Below are 24,808 nucleotides of genomic sequence, written 5' to 3' on the forward strand. Positions count from 1 at the left end.
CGGCACGTGCGCTTATAATTATATAAACGCTGAATACAATTTGCTAAAGCCATGCAGGGAATCCTCACCGAGTCTCAATACTTTTTGTCAGGATGGTCCTGCAACATCGGGGTGGTTGGCCAATCCCATTCGTTCGTATTATTTGTGTTATGCTTGTTTTACGCAGGAAAGTCTGAGTCGAAAGACTCGTTTTCAGGAAGGTCCTGCCAAGTTGTAGCTGTAAGGGGGCGATGCTGCTGCTGCTGTGTGGAATCCCAATTGAGTAATTTGCAGGTATTTGTGTTCATCATTGGGATGTTTGGACAATACCAGTTACATCGTTGCGATGTTTGGCTTGTGACGATTGTTTGGCTTCACTCGGGAGGAATGACCAGAGCCTCCTTACAATCCCTACCATGTGCGAACAAAGACTGCATTTGAAAAATCTATTAAAACAATACAAATGAGATGGTAAAAAATATTGGTTTGCATCAAGCCGTGACAATCTATCGAGTCCCCATCGCTCACCGGGGTTCGCAGCTGTCAGATGCACCCGCATTGCGCAAGTTATAGTTTTGTAACAAAATATAATTCGCTGGCAGTGATCGCTCTAGCCGATCACGGCATCTGTAAATGACTAATATTTGTGGTGCAGCAAGAAGCCACGGAAGACAGCGAATTAATTATATCAGCAATTTGAACAATTGTAGGCAAGAGGGGCAATCTATATAATGCAATGTTCTTGAGTTAAATATCGTGGACGGAGATAAATGGAAGGAGGCCATTTGAGAAAGGACATGGCACGTAGAAACAGAGAGAGACATCGGTGACGCAAGGGAACCACTCAGCTGTTCCAGAGGTTTCCACATGGGGGCAATGGCATTGTGGGGAGAAGAGAAGCTGGCGAGTGGAGAGCAGTGGTCAGTGAGACCACACACACAGACACATGTCCCCCGTATAGCCCTAACATCCTGTTGGGGCAAGTGCTGTTAGCGAATAGCGCATATAAAGGCCGGTACTGTACACACGGCGGTGGGTGGGCAGCATCACGCCCGGCCGGCTTTGTCTCCCCAGTGGCAATGCTTACACACAGCCCCAGGTACTCATTTGAGGCTGAGTCGACCTAGGGGAGGGCCAGGAGCGGTTCGGATAATCGTCACTGGGTGTTGATCGTGAGCGGGAAACGGACTCGGGTCTCCAGGTTCGTAGCGCTAACCGCTGCGCCACCGCTCGCCACCCTCTGGCGGCGCGATTCAAGGGCACATCACCGCACGAGGACCGCACGAGGAGCGCTGCTGCTCCTCCCCGCCAGGCCCCACGCACCCACGTGAGCCCAGATCAGATGTTTCACTTTGTCGGCACCACCTGCGGGATGAGGTGGCATAACATGCGTGGCTCGGATTTCTTGCCGTGGCTAACGACAGTGCATTTATGCGGTAACTATTTTAAATGAGTGCATGGGGTTGATCCAGTCATTCACTCCGTATTTGGTCGAATTAATCGGTTACGACTAACGGTTTGCTTGCTACCTTAGGTGGTACGGATACACTTATCCGCATTGCCCCGTGGACTATTTGAAGCGCAGAAACTTGAGTACTGAACTCAATTTGCCCCTCCGCACCCCACCATGCCCCTCCCAACGCCCCGTTTTGCAAACCGGAGGTGACATAAAAAAACAACAAAGTTCGTGCAAGACGTGTCGAAGAATACCGCATATCGACAGGAACGTGGTTTTACCGATCACATAGGCTTTATTCCAGATAGCAGGAAAAAAATCATACAAAATTAAATCATGTACATGTATTTACATCGTTATCTATAAATTAGGGATATGCATTTTGAGGCCCATCATATGCACACACACACACGCACGCGCGCGCGCACACGGGTACACGCGCACACACGCTCATGCACATTGACATCTCATCAGCAGACATTTCTTAAATATGTGAAGATGGCGCACCACACGTTGTGTATACGCGCACACAAACGCTACATCTGACACACAGGACTGAAGGCATGGCTACACACTACGCGTCTTTGTCCCTGCAGATAAAATATTAATCTCAAAAATGTTTTTACAAACTCTGTAACTAAACACGCGCTTCAGCTAAACACACCGTCGGAGATGGGGTTTTGTCAGAAGTAGGTCCCGTGTGATAATTAACGTGTTCAAACATCCGATTCAATTGTGTACCTTTTTTTCCCTGTAACGAAAGCATCCTCGGCGACTGTACACATGCACAATGCTACAGCTGAGCACATCACGTCTAATTCGGGGTTTCCAATGCGCCGGAGTTTGTTTGTTTCGATCGAATAAGTGCCATTCATTCAAACAAAAAAATTGCCATGAACATTGATAGGTCGGAGAAAGGAATAACATCCTTTCATAGAACGACTGATCATCCTCACGAACAGGATACAGCGGTAGCTGCCCTCTGCATGATGTTTGAATCAATGCATTTGGGACACTGCGAAGAGGCCGAGTCGGCATGCACGCGATGGGATTGTGTCCGATCGCAGAAAGGATTTCAAGTCGACGTCGGCCACACGTGACAGATGCTGCCCAATCGTAGACGGGCGACTCCAATAGGAACGGCGCTGTTTAAGACCGCACGTGGAGTAATATCATCGACATCACGTGACACCTGTAAGTGGCCGTCAGAGAGAACCAATCAGGTTGCTTACATCCTGGGAGACGTTTACTCACGGAGAGTACGTGGTTTAAAAACAAATAATATAACGCCAATCAACCGAGTTAATCCTGCAAACTTCTCAATTGGAACCCTGTGCGAATTTATGATGCTGTTTTGCGGCGGTGGTGCTGATGGTGATGTGGCATTGAAACCTCGAACCAGTCACACAGATAAGGCGGCGTAAAGAAGCTGCGTTAACTAATTAATAACGTACGACGTGACCAAACGTTTGCGTCTGACTCGTGGAATTCAATGACGGCGAATGAAAGTATTGACAATGTGAGCAGAGAGTTGGTAGCTGCAGTAGCAGTGGCGGAATCGACACGGTCACAATCATCAACCAGCGCACGTGACAAACCCAGCCTGTACACACACACACACACGCGCGCGCGTACACACACGCAGCTACGCGTGTGGATATATAAATATACGACACAAACGCAAGCAAAGACAGAGCGTGTGAACCCACTGCACACCTAACCTAGTTCATACCTACACCTACCTACACAGAACCTCTTGCTGAGCCTCAACGGTAAACTGCAGATATTTAAAAATAGAAGCCATATCACGTTGTCAACATGCCGTACGCACAACATAGATTGTGTTTGCTTTGTTGCGGGACAAGGTAAAATTACTTTCTGGTCCCGTGATAAGTGATGAAACAACACGTGTCGGTGTCTGCTCGTCCTCGTGGCTGCGTGACGAGCAGACACAATCAGAATATTCATTTATACTGGAGGAATCCGATGAGCTATGAAGCTCGTTATTTTCTTCTCACAGACGCGAGTACGCAAGAGACGCGCTCCATCCCAGCAGCGTCGAGCGGCGGTTGTGGCCCCGTCAGTTGAGTGTGGGGGAGCGGTGGCGCAGCGGTTAGCGCGCTGCACTACGAACCCGGCGACCCGAATTCGATTTCCGCTCAGGGCCGCCCACCAACACCAGTGACTCAGCCTTGAAATGAATACTACCTGGTGCCGTGCGTAAAACGTCGGCATTTGGGGGATACAAAGACGGCCGGGCATGGTACCGGACACCCACACCATCGTCCGTCGTGACGGCCGTCATAAGGTGCTCGCTCACAGCACTTGCCCCAACAGTCAGTTCATGGCTATACGGGAGATCTTTGTCTTTGTCGCCACAGCACTGCCTCTCTGTGCCATACTCTTAGGTTTTTTTTTCTCTGTGCCATCTCTGTAGCGGCCTTGGGCAGCTTCTGCGGATTTCACGAAGGCGACTACGTTCGGGCGCGGTGCCTCCAACATTGGAGGGCCTCCACTTGACGTGACATCACATTTGTATGCCACCGAGTAAAATAAAACTCAACACGTTCGTCAATAAAGACCGTTGCATTCAAAGGGGCATATATACCGTATATAGAATAGGCGACGTTTCAGGGGATGGCCCTTCTTCATAGCACATTGCCCGAAACGTCGCACATTATATATGTTTTTCATTTTAAGGCCACACAGTGTTATTGACGAATGTGTTGATATTTTGTGCTGTTAATTGTGCTTCTGCACCATTGCGGACGCAGCAGCGTCACCAAATAACAATATAGGGGTCTTTTTTGTCACGATTTGTGCTGTGTAGCTATCAGATGTGCTTTCGGGCTGCTCCACGCGATGTTTGGTACGATGTCCGACGTTTCGCTCCACGTCCTGGGACCCTCTTTCGCTCCTCAAGTTCTGGGAGAAGTTTCTGGAACGTGGGCGGTGAGCGTCAGATGAATCGCACCGATCGAACCAGGGCAGCGACCCGCAAGATAACCGCACGGGAGAGGAGAGGGGCTTATTCGGTGTTTCGACCAGGTAAGGCCCCACTGAGTTCCGTGGCTATTTGTCAGAAGCGACCTGGCGATCACAAATGACAGCTCAACGAAGTGGCTCGTCATCAACATCACGTGGACATTTTATAGCAGCAACCAAATACTCTAAACGCGTGATGTCGATTCTAAATGTGTGTGGGGGGGGGGGGGACAGAGGACCTGGAGAAAAATCCACGCGACCACGGGGAGAGAGACACCGCAAACTCCAAATATACAGCAGCAGGCGTCAGGGTCGGGATCTAACCCACGACCCCCTGCGTACCAGGCGAGGTAGTTAACATCTCGCCAACATGGCGCCCTGTTGTTGCGACGTTTCTCTCCGTGTTCCGCAGAGCGAGCAGCGCCTCACTCCCAACTCGGCCCTCGCTAGTTAAGAGGCGTTATAAATAAATACGTAAATAAATGTATCAAACGTACACCTTAATACATAGATATATAGAGTATACATGTCCCACTGACATTTTTGATCCATTGCCACGTGATTCTTCTCCTTGCTTATGCACCAGTTGGTCCAAGGTTAGAGGTTGGAGTTGTGTGAATGACCAATATAATTCAAACTAGCTTGTTTGCCCGTCCAAGGAGGGTGAGTGTATATTGCAGTAAATCTGAAATATTCAATAGAAAAATTGTTCAGCTCATGATTATTAATGAGGGGGGGGGTTGCTCCATGTGGAGTGACGTCACCCGCTAATGGTTATTGGGGAGGGGTGCGCCATGTGGAGTGACGTCACCTGCTCAAGATTATTAATGGGAGGGGTGCGGCATGTGGAATGCGCGATCTTGTGCGTTAGTGTAAATTTCCACGCGGGCATGAATATTAATTAAGGGGGGGGCTCCATTGCAGTGACGTCACGCACGGATGTAGCACTCTGTTGCGGAGATTAATTTTTTACCGTCACTTTCTGTAAAGAAACGTCACGTTTGAAGCGACTTTGCGTAATCAATTATTTAATTCAGCTCGACCTCACTCTGCGTTAGTGTAAAAATCCACCCACTCATGAATATTAATGAGGGGGGGCGGGCCTCATGTGCAGTGACGTCACGCGGGGGGTGGGCCTCATGTGGAGTGACGTCACGCGCGGGACGGACAGACATTTCTTGGTGATTATAGCCGGTAATATGCATTCGTACATCTAATAGGTCGCGCATAGATCACTTAGATACGTGCTAGGCCAACCCACCAACGAGAAGAATACCGATTATCCACCGCTCCCTCCCTAAAGGCATCAAAACACATTTTCTCGCCCCCACGTCCCAGCAGTTGGGCTGCCACGCGCTCCCTCCGAGCCGACCAACCACTGTAAGTTTCAGTAAACCGGCCGAGTTAACGCCTCTCCGCGTTGCAGTTTGCAATTCACATTACAGCTTCAGTTTTCTTTACCCCCCCCCCAGGCAGTTCAGTGTGGTCACTTTTTTAAAGATGATCATTTATTGTATTTAATGCATTCAAAGCCACGTGCCTGCCTCTTGTGCTCGCGTGTGGTGAGCGCTCACACACACACGCATAGGTGCTCGCTAACAGCACTTGCCCCAACAGTCTGTCAAAGGCTATACGGGGGATATTTGTCTTTGTGTGGCCAAGCCACTACCTTCGTGTGCCGTGCAGACCTTCATAGGTGCTCGCTAACAGCACTTGTCCCAACAGTCTGTTAAAGGCTATATACGGGGGGATCTTTATATTTGGAGGCTGAGTGGGTAGTGAGGGGGGGGGGTTACTGAAGAGCCCTACCGATGCTGCAACCACAACATGCACAATGAATCGAACGTGCACTTCACATCGCATCGCAGCCGTGTGGAGATGTTGCGTGCGACCCAGGCACGAGTGACATCGCGGCCACACGCGCGCTCACGTCCAACCCGCGCTCCCGTTCATTCATCGCGGCGCATCTCCCCGTCTCTGAGTTGCCAACAGGAACGTGGTGGCCGCACGAGCGGCCCGAGTGGCTCACTCCGCGTCCAAGCAAATCAGCTGGCAGGCACCGGGGTCTGCAATGAAAATAAAAATAATCGCCCGACGCCTTCGCCGCTTTAATGTCATGAAGGTCATACCGACGGCGGCGTGTACGTTCACGACAATCATTGTTTTTCACGCGTACGTTATTACGTGTTGTTGTCAGTGTCCTGCATTCGTGCTATATATATATTTAGAGTTGCCGTGATATAATTTACGACAATACGAATCGTCACGACGATTATCGCGATATCATGTTTTCGCGATGTAATTATCACGATATAATTATCGCGATATCAACCCCCCCCACCCACCCCTCGTAATTTTGTGTGTTTCGCGATCGCTATCGTTCCCTGTTTCTCGTTGCCTTGCCGTCTGAACTTCCAGGGGCGAGGCAAGGTTCCACCGAAACGTTCTCCAACTTCGTAATTCACACAAGCTTGCCGTCGAGAGCTAATTAACAAACTTAATTAACCACGCCGATGACCGTGTCATGTGACCGACATTCTGCAAAGCAGCAATTGAATCACTAAAATAGCCATTTAGTTTGAACCTCACTTTTCTCTGCGTGTGTTGCTTTTGTTAGTTCGTAAATATTTTTGCCGGCTAATACAACTGTTTTGTTTAAAAATATATCGGTACCACGATAAGCACAATAGAACGGCGTGTTGCAATGAAAGACAACACCACTGCCGTGGACTTTGTCTGTCGGTACATCGTATCGTTCGTTTCACCATATCGCGGGCAATCCTATAATCTGCGCATAACTCAACACAAAATATCCTGGCAGTTTGAAGGGCAAATCAACAACTCGGGCAGACTTCTCAAATCTTCAACACGTTCAGACGAACTTCTCGAAGCGAGTGCGCTGTGCCGCACTGACCAATGCTGTGGTGTTGTTGTCCAACACACCGGTGTGCTGTACTAGTAACGAATTGGCCACGTTCTGTTTACGTGACAACCCTTACTAGTTGGTTGTCGGGTGGTGACGGGTTTAACGACACATTTATATTTACGCGATCTAACCCCCCCAAAAAAACCCCTGTATGATGGATGATATTGGTTGTGAAAGCCTACATGTTAAGCGGTGAAGTATAGTCAAACAACTCCCCCACATTACCGAGCGTTAAGTCTGAATGACATTTTTAGGCAATCTATACTTGATTCCTGACTTATCCCTGAATGACCTGAAGCTGTTGTGGGTGAATTGCCCCGTGTGCAAGTCCGTGGACGATGCGCCGAAAGGTTTACGTGTATAATACAGAGTACACGTTTGTAAATGCTGTAATTTAATACACGATTACCAACTCCGCCGCCACCACCACCACGAGCTGCAGACTGTCTCAACTGCCCATCACTGTGATTTACGAATCCTTCTTGACATCATCAGCAATCTTAAAGGCGTACACAGGGCAATCAACGGATGACTTCCCCACTCCTAGCTCTGTCAGCAGTGGCGTGCGTGAGCAATTGCAGGGCTGCGCCTCTACCTTCACCCACTTCTGGGAGTGCCCATGCGTCTGAATTTTGTTTTACATATGAAAGTGTAAATGTAGCGTTGCCCTCTAACGAACAATATTATTCGTATCATGGGACCTTTTTAATACTGGAAAAAAGGTCCAATTATACAGTTGCTCACCCCCAGCTACAAATGCTCTGATACGTGTGGCATTGTCTTTGAACTGTTCGCCGTTTGGCGTTCTCTGGTCTGATACTGGGAGTGAGACTCGGCCATAAAGGAGGCTGTCCCTGGTGTAGGCCAATCAGTTTCAAAGGCAATGCAAACATCTTATCAAAGCATGTTTGTTTGCATGTTCACCACAAGTACGCGTGGTTAATGCAGACTTGATTCCTTGAATAAGGATTCTGTTTGGTGTTTTAACATCTTGACACAACTGTTTTTATTGCCTGAAAAGGTAAAACCTATTCTTACGTTTAATATTATTCCTGTCAATGAGTTACTCTGGAAGGCCTGAGTCTCATGGCTCTCTTTGAGAAGTGTCCTGCTGGAATGTGTTTCCTCCGGTTACATTCACGAGCATTTGGTTTCGCGTGCCAGGAAAGCTAAGAACTCGGAGAAAACCCGAGCTAGCACACGAGGCCCCCCCCCGCCCGCCACGCTTACAACACGTGGCAAGCCCTGGTGGCTATGAGCCATCCGGGCCAGGCTCAACCCTGCGGGGTTGACTGGGTCGTGGGGTGGTGGCGCGCTCCGACACGCGCCGACAAAATCGCACGATTTCTTCGCCGGACACGCCGAGTCGAGAGCGCGGTAGCCGCGATTGATGTTCAAATACCACGAGGTCTCTCCACTGTGGCTGCTACCAGCACTTCAAAGTGAAAGAGGCAATCTTCATTTCACACAGATTACCCCCCCGCCTCCCGTTCCACCCTCAACCCCAGCCCAAGTCTCGCCTGCTGCAATGCAAATGAATTCAGAGTCGAAAGCTACAGATCTCCTCCTCGATGGAGGAGGAGACCTGGTGGATATGACGTCATTGTTACCCACGGGCTACGGGGCAGATTGCTCGCCTCCCACGCGGGATGGTTAAAAATACGGACGCGACAACGATTAATTATCAATCGGTTATTTTTTCTTCTAAAAACCGTAACGCCGACGGACACACTGCACGGCACGCGTAGAACAACGCGTGACCGGGACTCGGCTTCAAAACAAGCCTGCCGTCATTATTAGGGGAGACGTGATTCTAAAATCGACCGACTTCCCACGGATTTCCGTGCACCCCTTTTGGTGCACACTCGTTTGAGTTTCATGTATTAGGTATAACCCTGTGAGCCATGCGGCTCTTGACTCGGGTGCAACCGCAACAAAACAAGAAACATCTTCAAGTGACTACACGCCCGCACACGTGAACGCGCGGTGCGCAGTGGGTTTTAGCGCACCGCGAAATGAACACCCGGTGACCCTGAGCGATTCCATTCCCGCCGTGGCTTGCATCGGTGGCGAGCGATATCTGGACCGGTTATTCCTGCGCGCCACCCTTGCCCGAACAGAGTCGAGCAGTTCAACAATCGCCATGAGAGCCCCCCCCCCCCCCCCCACGTGGCGTGTGGAGGCCTTCGTCCAGCAGTGGAACTGAAAGAAGGGCTGTAGGTGTAATATAATAATTATTTTAAATCCATTATTATTGAACGCATATACCTATGACTGGAATGTGACGTAGAAGTAGGCTTTGTGCAAATTGGGAAACGTCAAGGTTCGCGTGCGACGCCAGCGTTCACCCAGACTGAGCGGTGGCCCTGCGATTAGCGCGCCGTGCCATGAAACGCAGCGGCACCCGAGTTCAATTCCCCAGCCGCGGCTAGCATCGCCAGTGACGACGTGACATCGGCACCTGCTCCGGGCCTCCCCAAGGTCGACTCCGCTTTAAAAGAGGACCTGGTGCGGTGCGTAAACATCGGCACTCGGGAGACAGGAGGCGGCTCGGCGTGGTGCAGGCACCACCACCAGGATGTGGTGCATCGGTCGGGCCTTCATCGGTGCTCGCTAACAGCACGTGCCCCCAACAGTCTCTTAAAGGCTACACGCGGCGGAGGGGGATTTTTTGATGCAGATTCTACTGCAGGGATGGTGTAGCGGTAGAAATGCCTTCCCTGACAACAGCAAACCGTTGACATGTACAGGAAACCCTGGGCCAGGATGAATGGCAGCTGTCAGCGACTTCGGCAATCGACGTCACGTGGGCTTGTCCCCCCGGCTTAGAATCACGCACGCCGCGATATTTCTTCACGCGATGAATCTTCGCGCAACTCGATTCCTGGCAACTCTTAAAACCCGCGGCGTGGCGTCATTGGCATGGGCCCCGGTGTAAAGCATGCTATGGGACCCCCCAAACAGGCTAACCGCCCCCCCCACCCCCACCTCTCTTTGTAATCCCTGGGGCCTCTGGGTCCCTCCGGCCGATGGACCCCGGCGCAGTTGCACGGCCTGCGCACTCGTGCATAACGACGCCGCTGGCCACGACCCTCTCGAACACTCGCGCGGACCGCGCCGTTTAACGCCAGTGAGCTTTTGGTCAATTCTCACAGTGGAGGCGGAGGAGGCGGAGGAGGCGGGGAGGAGACTCCGATGGGGTAGAGGGAAGAGCGTGGAGACACGCAGATCGGGCACCCAAGCCGCGTCGTCTCAGCCTCACCTTTGGCGCCAGCTCGACGCACGAGCGGACGCGGTCGAGGTTTGCGACGCGTGGAAGGCAGCGGCGAGGAAGGGGGGGACGGCGCGCCGGGGTCAGGCGTGATGCGCAGCAGCGGCGCAGTCGCCGTCGAGTGTGCAGGCGGTGCAACTGCACCGGCAACGCGCATTTTGGCTATGAAGGGCGCGTGTGTGGTGGGGCGGTGGGGATGGAGGACGGCTCGTTTGATTCTATGCACCAGAGCCCATGCCAAGCCACGCTCGCTCGCAATCTACTCAGCAATTTGCTGCAGTTCAAAGCATCTCGTGGTATCTGTGCGCCTTGACAACCCGTCCCCGGGTATCGTTCACTGGCGCTACGCAACGCGAGAGTGTTATTCAGCGGAAAGAGAGATAAAGAGAGAGAGAGCGCGTGAGAGCGATGAGGCAGCGAAATCTCAGCATTCATCCTCCATCTCCCGGATTGGAGGGATCGGGCTGCCTATCGCCTTGAATTGGTTGATCTGGTTTGACAGCTGCGGATTCATCGGCTTAATGAGTATGTTGCGGTTGACTGCATCCTCCACCTCGTCGGGGTACCACTGCTTGTCTGCCGTGACAGGTAGGAGGGTGACACGGAGAGAAGGACAAGGGAGGGATACCACGCACGCACGCGCACACACAGGCACACACATGCGCACGCAACACCGTTACAAAAATGACAAAAGCATCAGTGAAATTACAAAAAAAAAAGACGACCGTCGATAAAACCGCCGCGTAGGTTTTTGCGATTGCGCCCCACGGCTTCTCCGCCGCGTTTTCGGGTCGTGCCGCGTGGCCGTCGGGCGCGACGTCCGACGTTCCGCTCCGCGTGTCCGGGAGCTTCTTGGGGGCGCGGCGCACGGAGCTACGACGACGCGCCGGACGTCGCGCCGGACCGACGCGCGCGGTGCGAGCCGAGAAGGGCGGCTTCGACGGCGCGGGAGAGCGTCGCGGCAGCCGCTCGGAGCGGGGCGATGGAATGGAAATGTCTCTGAAGCCACGGCGACGTTTAGAGAAAACGCGGCTCTACAACGGGCGAGAAAGTACGGCCACGGCACGGGATACTGCGGCACGAGCATGCACTGCAATCGGCGGCATAGCGTGGTTGGCACAGGGATGAAATGGGTGCTGCCCCCCATTTGTAGCCCAGTGCTGGGGGCATCCTTCAAAGGGATGCCCGACTTGGTGGTGGCGGGGTGTCGCAGGGACAGTGTGACATGGGCCTCACACAAAAGAGGGTCCTCACGAGCGGCCTGGTTTGTCTTGTTGCATTGCGTTATTATAATTATGTAATGATTTGATCGAAAAAGTGGTAATTTTGTTTGAATTCTGATGTAGGCTTGAACGTAGCGAATGAGAAAGAGGCCCCACGTGGAATTCTGAACCTCTGGGTGGGCCTGCCCCTCTGGCCAATGGGTGCAACGTGTTTGGTCATTTTCGTTTTAAGTCGCATTGTTCCTGCAATAAATTGTGTTCCCTCTCTGTTAATTCTCGAGAGATATGCGCGCAGCCAGGCCTGTGATGCATTGTGCTCGTTGTTGTCACTAGCGGTGTAGCGTGGTTGGCACGGGCCCTGGTACAACGAATTAAATGGTCCCTCCCCAGCTCCATTTCCCTTCACCGCCCTGATAGGCTGAGGAGGGGTGGTAGGCACGTGGGTGGCGGCCCTGTGCAGTTGCACCGTCTGCACACTCGATAGCTACGCCAGCCGACTTGCACGCCTAGCAAGATATGTACACACGGCCCACGGCACAGCGACAGTAATTACCGGTTGCGTATTAATCCAAGGGCTGCACCGCTTTCGCTAAAAGGTGGGGATTAGAAACAAAACGAAAAGTGAATGCAAACTGTCGCAAACAAAGCATAGAAACGCAAATATAAACACAAATTGAAAATCGTGTACATCAGGCTACAGGTCAGGTGTGTGTGAATGTTGCAAATTTAGCTGTCATGTATTTTATAAAATTAATTTAAGTCGCCCGTACGAAACATTTAGAGGCTGTTACTCGTTTATCAATCCACTTCTGGATGCAGGCGCCTCCGGTCCATGCCGGTCGTGGGGAGTTGTTTGACCATACTTCACCGCGCTGGTCAGTGCGGTTGTGGTGTCACTCGCCACTAACGTTGTTAGCCACGTCCGGGAATCGTGCAGTGCCATAACCGTTGCACAGCTGCAACTGCATTGGGAATTTGTCGATCCAGGTTTTTGTGATATTTTTTTTACAATTCCAAACTCTGCTACAAGGTTGTAAAGATTGCCGGAGCACGAACAAACCGACATGTTTGGTGTTTTGATATCACCAACACAGTAAGCAAGACATTCCCGTCAGCCTTGCAGACGTGTCAAACGCAGCATTACACTTTTTGACGGAGTTCCATTTTTGACCATTTTCTGAGTAAAATCAGCCGGAGGGGGTTCCTCGCTTTAAAGCAAAAAACCCAAAAACAAACCTACTTTCAATTTGTCAGTCAGCATCAGTGCATCCGTCAGTCAGTCTGTCAGTCCATCTGTCTGCCACCGGTATCACCGTCGTTGCCTCTCAGCCAGTGTCAGTAATCCGCGGGGGCGCATTGCACATCGAACTCGGCGATTGATATCTGAACCGGTTCTGGGTACCCAGTTCACCAGCCCGCCATTGCACCAGCATGGTGAAGTATGACGCTCAACACAATCAACAGGCAGGCCTTCGCCCAGCAGTGCACCGACACAATTACGATCATAAACGATTGTAATTATTCGTGTTCATCGGTGTCCATATGTTAGGTTCTACTGAAACATTTGAAACTCTCTTGTACCCGAGCGTTTTAACCCGAGGTGAGCTGTGGTGCGCGTACCCCGTTGGTCGTCAGAAGCATCCGAAAAAGAAACTCAAAAGATTGAAAAATCATGACGAAGAAGGAAATAAAATTCAAGAAAATCAGCGGCGATGGGTAAGAAGCGAATTCCTCGTGAGTCCCAAGCAGAGAGATTCAAAGAAGAAGAATGAAGAGGAGGAGGTGAGGAGGTGGCTTCATGCTGGGTTCATGCTGTGGCGAGTGACCTCTGTGCTAAATACCTGCGCCAGGGCGGTTACTCCTGGGTGCGATCACACGCGCACACACACACGCACGCACGCACGCACGCACACACGCACACGCACGCACGCACACACATGCACACACGCACACACACACACGCACACATACACGCACACACGCACAGACGCACACACACACGCACACACGCACACGCACACACACACGCACACACACACACGCACACACACACACACACGCGCACACACACGCGCACATACACACGCACACACACACACACGCACGCACACACACGCACGCACACGCGTACGCACACACGCGCACGCACACACACGCACACACACACACACGCACACACGCACACACATGCACGCACACACATGCATGCACACACACGCGTATGCACGCACATGCATACGCACGCACACACGCACGCAACAGAGGGCGGCACGGAAGACGAGGTTAGGCCACCGGCAGTGAGGGAAACAACAGCGTAGCAGCGCAACGACCGCGGAGGTTTTCCCCGATGCGCTGCCGCGTAGCTCTCCGATGGGGTCTTGGCTCGTGCCGCAATGTTTTTGTTCGACACGATGTCCAACGTTCACGCGCTGGGAGCTTCTCCAGGAACTGAGTTCCTGAGTTATTCCGGGAGTTCCCGAGTTCCTTAGAAGGTGGAGCAACACGCAGGGCGATCCGGAAACCGAAGGTCTTTGTGTAACATCGGATGGACAAGGAACACTAAACCACTGTAGTTGACTGTCCATTGGATGAATAAAATGGGCTCTCCCGTACAATTCCCTTATTCGTCAAAGCGCGGGACCTGGGCCATACGACTTGGAAGAGGTGGGAGGTAACCACATTTGACCCCACATTCACTCGCGGTGGTGGTGCACCCATCGATTCTGGTGAGCGGCTAGGAGGACTGCCACTCCGGGAGATCAAATCGAACTGTGCGTGTGTACGTTGAACTTCATTCGCACCGTACGTAGCCAACCGTGCTAATCGGAGGTGCTGGGGCAAGGACAACAAACTAAACACAAAAAGCAGTGTTAGAGAAATGAGAACTGGCGACGTCCACATTGCAAGTTGAGTGTTCCGACCGTTACGCGATATTAAAAAAATATATATGTAGGAAGGGATAGAGGCCCCCCGCCACCCCCACCCCACATCACGCCCTGGGGGGCCCAGCAGGGCACCTGGCACTCACTTGGCCTTGGGGTCCCTCGCCCTGGGCTTGTTGTGGCGGGACGTGGCCGAGGAGATGGAGTGCAGCGAGGCGGTGTGCTTGCCCGTGAAGGAGTGCGAGCCGCGCGGCTGGCTCGCGTTGAAGTCGAACTGCATGAGGCAGAAGATGAGGTCGCTCGGGAAGAGCTCGAAGTTGTAGGGCGGGTTGGTGATCACGTAGCTGCGCGACCCGCGGGAGAGGAACGCGCGTCACTCGGTGGGGTGGGGGTGGAGGTGGGGGGGGAGTGTGCCGGGCGGTCGTGGTCGTTGTTGACCGGCGGCCAACGTCACGAGCCGACGAGCCGCCGGCGTTTCGTTCTCGCGCCGGTCGCCTGCTTTGTACTTTAGAAATCTGCGGCAGCGCTCCAGGTGAACTCGTATGTGGCTCCGCTGCCAGGTGGGCGAGTGACCCCGGGGCCTCTCCCGCTTCTGCAGAATTTTTTTCTTTGAAATTAAGGTCCCGTTGAAAAGTTACAAATCATCCGCGTCTCCATGGAGCCGCGCTGGAATGGCCCGGCGTGGGGGGGGGGGGGGACCCGCCGCTTATGAGCCGCGATTTATCCGCCCCCGGTAGAGATCGCCCGAACACTCTGGTACGCTCGGCGCGTGTACACAAGTGGGCTGCGGAAGAACACATCGCTAGAAGGGATGATAACGGTCACGATGTATCATAATTTCAACTTACAATGCGACGCTCATATTCGTAGAGAGAGAACGACTCGGAGGTTCTGGCTGACCGCAGACAAGCGGGAAGGCAGTCACGTGGCGATGAGCCACAGGATGGCAAGCGGTCGAGGCTAGCGACGGAGTGGCAGCCAAGGGAGGGATCGCGCCCCACGTGGACGCCTGCCACCAACGCCGCCACCGCGATAGCGCGACGAGATCAACTCGTGCGGATTTCCGCGTCGCGAGACCGCGGGGGGATGCCGAATCCTTCACCCAGAAGTGGATAGAACGTGGCTGATGATAATGAAGATGATGCCGGCCGTGCGTGGGAGGGTATTGTACGGGGGGTGGGGGGGAGGGGTGGGGGGTGCGCACGCTTCACCGTTTGGGTGACGGGCTGTTGGTGCTGAGGTGGGCGTCTCGGAGTCTGTGGATCCCGAAGGCGAGCATGCTGTACGTCTTGAGGGCCTTGCAGAAGAGCTCGCCGTAGCAGCCTCCCTCCTGCCACACGCACGCCGCACATTAGCCGGTGGCGAGGAACGCCGCCCTTCCAGAGCAGTTAACGCCGCGATGGTTCACGGCGTAACGGAATGCTCGAGTGCGTGCGTGTGTGCGTGCGTGTGTGCGTGCGTGTGTGCGTGCATGTGTGCGTGCGTGCGTGCGTGTGTGCGTGTGTGTGTGCGTGTGTGCGTGCGTGTGTGTTTGCATGTGTGTGTGCGTGCGTGTACGTGCGTTCGTGCGTGTACGTGCGTGCGTGTACGTGCGTGTGTGTGTGCGTGTGTGCGTGTGCGTGTGTGCGTGTGTGCGTGTGTGTGCGTGCGTGTGCGTGTGTGCGTGCGCGGGGGATGTACCCCGAGGTCAGCGAAGGGCCCGTCGGACAGCGCCAGCTGCGCCACGCGGCAGCGGTCGCGGCTCGCGAGCGTCTGCGGCGTGCTGTAGCCGCCGCGCAGGGCGTTCTCCTCCGCCAGCAGGGCCTCGAGGTCGGGCGTGGCTCCTCCCGTCACCAGCGTGCGGATCAGCGTCAGCGTGTTGTCGTTGAAGTACGTCTGCGGGAGCGTACGCGGCCGTTAGCACCGCGAGCGGTAAAATCGGCGGGCGGCATCCGACGAGCGCCGCCGAAAGAATCGCAGGCGTTCGATCGCCCGTCGGCCACCCATCTATTCGAGCGCTCGACAAGATAGCGACGCGCGTATTCCAGTACCCCGACAGCCGCCGATCGCTCCCAAGTGGCGGCGACGTCACCACGACGCTCGTGCCGTGCTAGGAACAGTCGGACGCAGACAAGGGGACGGGGGACACGCTCTCGCAAAAAATCGTCCACGGCACCACGAGAGGCTGCAGGCCCGGGCGGTGCTGGTGGTGGCTACGCTGCTGCTGCTGCACGTGGCTGCCTGTAGTCCAGCGCTGTGGAGGCCGCAGCAGCGAGGGCTGGTGGATCACCGCGCACAGACGTTGTGAAACTCCCTTCCTGCAGGAGCGCAATTCCCTGGCTTGCCAAGCAAAGGCAGTAGAGCAAGTGGACGAAGCGCCATCGGTTTAGATTCGTGAGGGGGTAGAGGGCTGCCTCTCCCCTCGGGCGTGTGGATTTTCTCTATGGGCTCCGGTTTCCTCCGGCTTGTATAATGAACACAGCTCATCGTTAATTGGCTTAAAACATCTGAAAATAAAAACCCAATGTAGCGGCAGGAGTAGGACCCTCCTGAAAATGAGCCCTTGGACTATATTGCGTATTTTATATATAATTACATTTACACCCCTTTGTTGTCGCGGTTTAGAGAACGACCCGTGAAAGCGGATATCACAGAACTAGTGCCCAGATCCCTTCGAGTGACCTCTGGTGCACACAGCAGGGAGCGGTGCGTTGCCATGCACTCTGCCAATGAGATTGTTTGTTGCATTGCAGTCAAAGCGATATTTCTTTAAAATTCTTCATAAAAGGAATTGTATCCACATGATTTAACACGACAGTCATTGGTGACCACGCTTAAACCATCACCTCACTAGACTCGAGAACCCGGTTTAATGACAGGCGGCTGCGTGGATCTGGGCCCAGGATCTCAGGCGTGCCAGCTCACTGTGCGACCTCCTCTCACCTGCCCCTGAAGCAGCACAGCTTACAGCGTGTGTGTGTGCGCGGGCATGTGTAAATGAATGGCGAGGGCACCATCGTCTCGATGATGGATGCACTTAAGTTCAGAGCGGCGTGTGATGTGTTCTCATCTCTTGCCATCATCTGCCCCGTAAAGACCGTACTCATTCGCTGTGCTGCCGACAATGACGCTGTTATTCGTGTATTTTTGTTATTTTATTTTCGTACACCCGTTTTCACCATGCAAGAAATGTTGACCACAATCTTTACTGCCTCTTTGTATATCATCCGCTGGACGAAGGCGGCGTCCACACTCCGTGTCGATCGTGGGGGATTGTTTGACCCTACTTCACCACACTGGATCAGTGTGGGTTGGGAATGGGCAGTGGTCGCTACTAGCCACTGCAGGGAATCGAACTCAGATGGCGAGGTTATTCGTGCAGCACTGCGCTACCGTTGTACCACTCCGCTATGGTTTTCAAAAGCCCTCTGTCGCTCCACTGCTAGATGAGGTCCATTGTGTGACGGTGTTAATAACATTTTGATTCGTAATTAATCCCGTGGATAGAGACGACACCACGGGCGATCGAGAGTTGATTGCGATTTGCACAGCGTCACTTAAACGCTCGCAATTTGAACTCTGAATTCATTTACATTGCAGCAGGCGAGACGTGGGTAGGGGGGGGGGCGGAGGGTGGTGGTGGGAGTGGGTGGGAGAGTGGGGGGAGGTTGGAGAAACTCAGACGGAGCGACAGGCTGGCGAGGCGTGCGTCGGTAACGCAAGGTGGCAGTAGCACGGTTGTTCATTACTCCGCTCGCAGTTAGGGTTTACTTTGGCAAAACTGCTGTCCGGTTAGTTTATCGTCAGGGAGCTCCCGTTAACGCTCACTCCGCTGGCCTCACGTTATGCACGCTCAGAGCGGCTGACCCACAGCTCCGGCTCTTGCTTTGGACTCGACCAGGGCCGGTCAAGGCAGCGTCACAGCTCGCTCGAGTCCTCGCCGAATGTTCTCCGGGTCACCGATGAGACTTGGGAGTGGGTCGCACGTGGCAAGCAGTATCCGCAGCCGTAGCGAGAGGGATACCGGACGCAGTGTGCCGGGCACAGGGATATTTTTCCAGACTGCCGACCCGGACAGACCAGGTTGGAAATGAACCCTGACTGGACCCATCTCTAAAGAAGCTACAACCTCACAGTCGACACTTCCGAATTATCTTAATCGTCAGAAGCGGTGCCATTCGGGGAGGGGGGGAAATATATCGGTAAAAAAATCCATCGCTGGTGCTGCACTTCCATTCCTCTCGCGTCCGTGCTCCCCGCATTGACCCACGTGCACTGACCAGCGCGTGGTCAAGTATGGCTAGGGGGTGGTGGTGTTAATAGCCAGAGTAATTACTGTACTCATTTATCCCAGAAATCCGCGTCCCGCCAGTCCGAAAACGCCGACGACACACCGGCAGTCTCTGCCACCGCGATCGTAGGCGCTCCGTAAAAACGGCGAACCGTTACCGCGCCGCCTGGAGCGATGCGATTTTCCGTCAGACGGCACAAGGGGGACACGCAGGTGGCCGGCCAGAATCGCGGTTTAATTTGTGCGAATTCGTGCGCCCGGTACCAAAGCAACGCGGGCTCTCGACATCACGGCGTTAAGAGTTAAGGCGGCAAGGTTGCAACCTGAATTCATGGCAGTTATTACCGATTCATCTCGACTGGCGAGACCTCCCAGGAATCCCTAATTAGAGGCATCCCTGTAGTTCCGGGGCTGCCTGTCAGACGGCGGGGTGTAATTATTTGTAATTTATTGCAACAAAAAAAGAAACGCGTTTAAATCTGATCGGGACAGCAGTAGGAACGGCGCAGCGGGGGGGGGGGGGGGACGCGCCAGGAACGCGGCACACGCGAGCGACCCGTTGTCAGATGGCCCAGGAAAACGCGGAGCTCCCATCAGCTCGAGTGCGGAGCGTTTCGCACGGAAAACAAATGACCGCGCCGGCGGGTAGAAACCTGCCCGCGGCAGCAGTTTGCAAAGTTGCAGCGGTTTGATCGCTGCGCCAAAATAATCCGCTCAGCGGGAGGTCGCTAATTCTCCTCCGCTGCCACCACGCTCTAGAACTCGGTATCACCCAGCCATCCGTGCTGTTGATTCCATGCCCCTCTTCGAGTCGGGGTTAACAGTGCCTAGGACTATAGATTAACACCACTGTTGATGCTCTCAATTCACTCCATGTTAACTACCTTGCCTGGTATACAGGTCATGAGTTCGATCCCGACCCCGATGATGCATGGATATTTGGAGTGGTGTGGATATTTTTCTATTTCTTCTGGTTCCCCCCCGCACCCCCCCCCCCCCCACACATTTAGAAACATGCGTTAAAGGTATTTGGCTGCTTTAAATTTCCACGTGATAAGCCACTTGGGTGAGCTACCATTTGTGGCCGGGTCGCTTCTGAAAAAGAGCTTACCTGGTAAAAATAAAAATAGTAAATTAAAAATGTAGAGATTTACACAACTTTAGTACAAGTTCACACATCACTCACCAGTGACATTACCCGGGCCAGGGAATCGAACGATTGCGTCGATTTATAATCCATGCATCGATTTGGGATGATTGTCATGCTCATAATACGTGCATCAAATCTCTCGTGCAGGAATCGACGGTGCCGATTTGCAGCTGGTGTTTGCGTGGACACTCTGTACGCTCCGACGACTAATGTGGAAACGTCGCTTCAAGGGAGACAAAGGCGGCCGGGCGTGGTGCTGGCCACCCACCCCCTCGTGTGCCGTGCCAGCCTTCATAGATGCTCGCTAACAACCCTTGACTCAACAGTATGTTAAGGCTATACGGGGGCTCTTTGTCTTTTTTAGATGTGCAAGTATGTACTCATATGTGTGTAAGAATGTCCAATCGTGTGCTGGCATACGTATATGGTGCTATATATGCACGTGTGTGCATGTGTGTGCGTGTGTGTGCGTGCGTGCTTGAAGAGACTTTTGTGGCGAGTACTGCGAGCGAGCACCTGTCGAAGGCCGTTATGGCTACACGGGGGATCTTCGTCTCTGTGTGCGCGCGAAACGGTTCAGCGTGAGCGTGCGAGCCAGTGCTGTAAGTACGTGTCCGTGTGATGTGTCTACGTGATGTGTCTACGTAATGTGCCCGTGCGCGCCTTCGTACAAGCTGGGGCGGGGGGGCGTGTCTGTAGGCCTCCTACTCACGGCGCTCATCAGCGAGTCGAGCACGCTCACGGCGAAGGCGGTGCCGCAGGCGAACGGCTGCGTGAGATACAGCTCCGTGTCGGGGTCGTCGTCGTCATCCTGGTCCAGGAACTGCACGTTCGAGTCGTTGACTGGGCGACACCGGCCGACGGGGAGGAGGGAGGCAGGGCAGGTCAGGGAGGGGAGGGAGGGAGGGAGGCAGGAAGGGCAAGCAGGGCAGGTCAGGGCAGGGAGGGAGGAAGGGAGGGAGAGTAAGGCACGGGAGGGCGAAAGGACGAGAGCGAGTGTGACGAGACGGGTGGGCGGGGAGGGGGGAGCGTTGGTAATGAGAGAGATCTTCTTAGTTCTTTCGGTAAAGTCACATAGAATGGAAATAATAAAATAATAAAAATAAAACATTATAAAATTATTCTCACGACGTTTCGGCCACAACGCAAGCAGCCGTCTTCAGGTGGAGAACAGGTCTGTCGAGAAGTCGAGAAGACAGACTTGTTCTTCACCTGAGGACGGCTGCTTGCGTTGTGGCCGAAACGTCGTGAGAATTATTTTATTATGTTTTATTTTTATTATTTTATTATTTCCATTCTACGTGATTTTACCGAAAGAACCAAGAAGATGAATCCCTGCAGTGACGAAAGCTTTAAATCCAAATTTAATGAGAGAGATGTCAGGGTGAGTGTGGTGCTTCTTCAGGGCTCACACACAGCTCGCACCATTACGAGCTTGTCATCCAAGTCCATCGGGGTTCATCGACTCGACTTCAACGCATTGGTCAGTGTGGGTTGGTGTTGGAGAAGAATCCAGAACTGGTTAAAATATCGCTCGCCACTGATTGCTAGCCATTGCTGGGAATCAAACTCGGGTTTCTAAGTTCACAGTGCAGCGCACAAACCATTGTGCCACTGCTCAACCCATAAAACTCGACACATCCCATCACGTCAATTCCACCCTCTCCAAATACTAAGACTGCCTTCCAGATATGGTTGTGGTTAGGTCACTCGGGGTGTTCTGTTGGCCACCTATCCACTCGTGTGCCATCCCGGCCTTCATCGGCATTCACGGAGAGCAACGCGTGTCCCCAACAGTCTATTGTAGGCTGCAGAGGGGATCTTTGTCTGTGTCGTATACTGCATACACAAGTGGCGTGTGTACGTGTGTGTGTGTGTACGTGTGTGTGTGTGTGTACATGTGTGTACGTGTGTGTGTACGTGTGTGTGTGTGTGTACGTGTGTGTGTGTGTACGTGTGTGTGTGTGTACGTGTGTGTGTACGTGTGTGTGTGTGTACGTATGTGTGTACGTGTGTGTGTGTGTGAACGTGTGTGTGTGTACGTGTGTGTGTGTGTACGTGTGTGTGTACGTGTGTGTGTGTGTACGTGTGTGTGTACGTGTGTGTGTACGTGTGTGTGTACGTGTGTGTGTGTGTACGTGTGTGTGTACGTGTGTGTGTGTGTACGTGTGTGTGTACGTGTGTGTGTGTGTACGTGTGTGTGTACGTGTGTGTGTGTGTGAACGTGTGTGTGTGTACGTGTGTGTGTGTGTACGTGTGTGTGTACGTGTGTGTGTGTGTACGTGTGTGTGTACGTGTGTGTGTGTACGTGTGTGTACGTGTGTGTGTGTGTACGTGTGTGTGTGTGTGTGTACGTGTGTGTGTGTACGTGTGTGTGTGCGCGCGCGCGGTCACGTACCGAGCTCGGTGATCATGGGTACTCCGGACCCGTTGGTGACGGAGGGCTGCCGTGTGAGACCGTGCACGGGGCTTGTGTCCGGGGTAGTGCGATCCATGCCGGGCGGAGTGAACCCTGCAGGGTCAACCGCACAACAGCAGCAGCGCACCCAGCGAGGTCGTTACAACCGGTGAGATGGTTACGATTATAGAAATCAATACAACTTGAGATATCACTACAATCAGTGATATCAATTGAACAAGTGATATCGTTACAAACACGGATATTTCTACTCCAACTAGAGAGATAATTACACGCATCGGAAGTATTACACCAGGGGTGATAACCATAACAGCGAGTTAAGAAATGGTAGCCGGGGAATTATTATGCTTGGTGAAGTCACAGTCACACGGGTTTGAAATAGCCGGAGCTAAGCGACACATCACACCAGCTGAATGACATCATCACACCCGGGGATAATCGTCGAACTGAGTGACGTATTTACACCCACTGACAGCGCGTGGCGATATCCTTACAACCGCTGAAGTCGCCACATTTCGTAACTCTACTGCACCCTTCGATGAAGGTGGGTCATTACCCAAAACACCACCTGCTTTCAAAAAGACAAAGATCCCCCGTATAGCCTTAGCAAACTGTTGGGGCAAGTGCTGTTAGCGAGCAGCCATGAAGGCCGGCAAGCACACGAGGGGGTGGGTGGCCGGCACCACGCCCGGCCGCTTTTGTCTCCGGAGTGGTGTAGTTTACACACAGGCACCAGGTACTCGTTTTAGCTGAGTCGACCTAGGGGAGGTCCACGACCAGTTCGGAAAATCGTCACCGGTGTTGGCCATGAGTGGGAACCGAACTCGGGTCGCCGAGTTTGTAGCGCAGCGTAGCGCTCAGCGCTACATCACCACTATCCACTTTACCTCTTAACGTCTCACACAGACAAAAAAAGCAAATCTCTCCCATATAGCCTTAACATACTGTAGGGGCAAGTGCTGTTATAGCGAGCACCTATGAAGGCCGGAACGGTACACGAGGGGGTGGGTGGCCAGCACCACGCCCGACCGCCTTTGTCTCAGTGACAATGTTTACACACCGCACCAGGTACTCATTTGAGGCTGAGTCGACCTAGAGGAGGCCCGGGACCGGTTCAGATAATCGTCACTGGTATTGGCCGTGAGCGGGAACCGAACTCGTGTCGCCGGGTTCATAGCGCAGCTCGCTAACCGCTACACCACCGCTCCCCACTCGGACACACGCAGGGTGTTACTGACGAACATTGATGCTCTTCACCAAGCGCAATCACCGTACCCGCGTGGAGAAACCATAGCGACTCGGTTCAGAATCAGAAACGTCAATCAGACTGGACAAATCCGATGGGCTATGAAGCTCTTGTTCACAGATGTCCAGTTGGAGGAGAAGAATGCGAAGAATGCGAAGAAGAAACCGATTTGGAAGTGCAATCGTGGGTTCAATCGTCACAGCCGCAAAAGAGGAAACGAATCTTGACTTAAAGCTTTCGTGACTGCAGGAATACATTTTCTATGGGTCTTTCGGTAAAGCCACGTAGATAGAAAAATAATAATACAAATATTACGACGTTTCGATCGCAACACAAGCAATCGTCTTCAGGTGAGACGATTGCTTGTGTTGCGATCGAAACGTCGTGATATTTTTAAAAATTATTTTTCTATCTACGTGGCTTTCCCGAAAGACCCATAGAACACGAGCAGACGAATGTTTCCGTGTCGACGCGTCACGTTCGGGAGCACGTCTCAGCTCTCGGGGAAACAAGGCCACGTGGCTCGTTACCGCGACGTGGAATCAGGGGCAGCAGAGCAAGATCAAGGCGGGCGAGCACAAGACGAGTTTGCGTGTGTGGGTTTTTTAATCTTTCTTCAGGGGGCAGTAATGTCGGCAAGACACTGAGAATGCGTGAGAGAGGGGGGGGGCGTGCAAGCGATGGGGCGCACGCCGAGAAAATGGAAAGAGGCACCGCGACACGCGCTACGGTGCCGTGGCAGTCACCTTCTGCCAATGGAACAGAATACAAGTCATTAAATATGTTCGCAGACAAACCTTAATGGAATTTGCTTCGGAGCCATTTCTGTCCCCAGTGATTGGCTCGCCCGAGGGCACGAATATGTGTCAGCTTGAATCGGGGAGTAAGGGGAGTAAGGGGAGTAAGGGCCCCCCGCTCGAATCGGGCTGACAACTCCCTCCCGTCGGGCCCCGTGCTGAAGAAATGGTTTTGATTGCCACGCGGTGGTGGGGTGCGGAGAT

General features: G+C 53.1%; 1 protein-coding gene across 10 annotated transcripts in view; it reads right to left on the minus strand.

The window, feature by feature from the left end:
• Window positions 1-1,707: 1,707 nt before the first annotated feature.
• Window positions 1,708-24,808, minus strand: part of LOC144934103 (calcium-activated potassium channel subunit alpha-1a-like) — a 106,397-nt gene continuing 83,296 nt past the window's right edge. For 2 of the 10 annotated variants that reach the window (XM_078859497.1, XM_078859488.1), the window contains 7 exons: window positions 22,541-22,654; window positions 20,855-20,985; window positions 16,403-16,597; window positions 15,934-16,052; window positions 14,869-15,066; window positions 13,682-13,701; window positions 1,708-11,193 (listed from right to left, as the gene is read on the minus strand). In XM_078859497.1, coding sequence (XP_078715623.1) covers window positions 11,042-11,193; window positions 13,682-13,701; window positions 14,869-15,066; window positions 15,934-16,052; window positions 16,403-16,597; window positions 20,855-20,985; window positions 22,541-22,654 — 929 coding nt within the window. In that variant the 3' untranslated portion in view covers window positions 1,708-11,041. Of the gene's footprint in view, window positions 11,194-12,393; window positions 12,430-13,460; window positions 13,702-14,868; window positions 15,067-15,933; window positions 16,053-16,402; window positions 16,598-20,854; window positions 20,986-22,540; window positions 22,655-24,808 lie in introns of all 10 variants that reach the window. The other 8 variants (XM_078859495.1, XM_078859496.1, XR_013637132.1 and 5 more) reach the window with 8 other exon arrangements.

This window comes from Lampetra fluviatilis, chromosome 9, assembly GCF_964198595.1.
Source record: "Lampetra fluviatilis chromosome 9, kcLamFluv1.1, whole genome shotgun sequence".
Taxonomy (NCBI): domain Eukaryota; kingdom Metazoa; phylum Chordata; class Hyperoartia; order Petromyzontiformes; family Petromyzontidae; genus Lampetra; species Lampetra fluviatilis.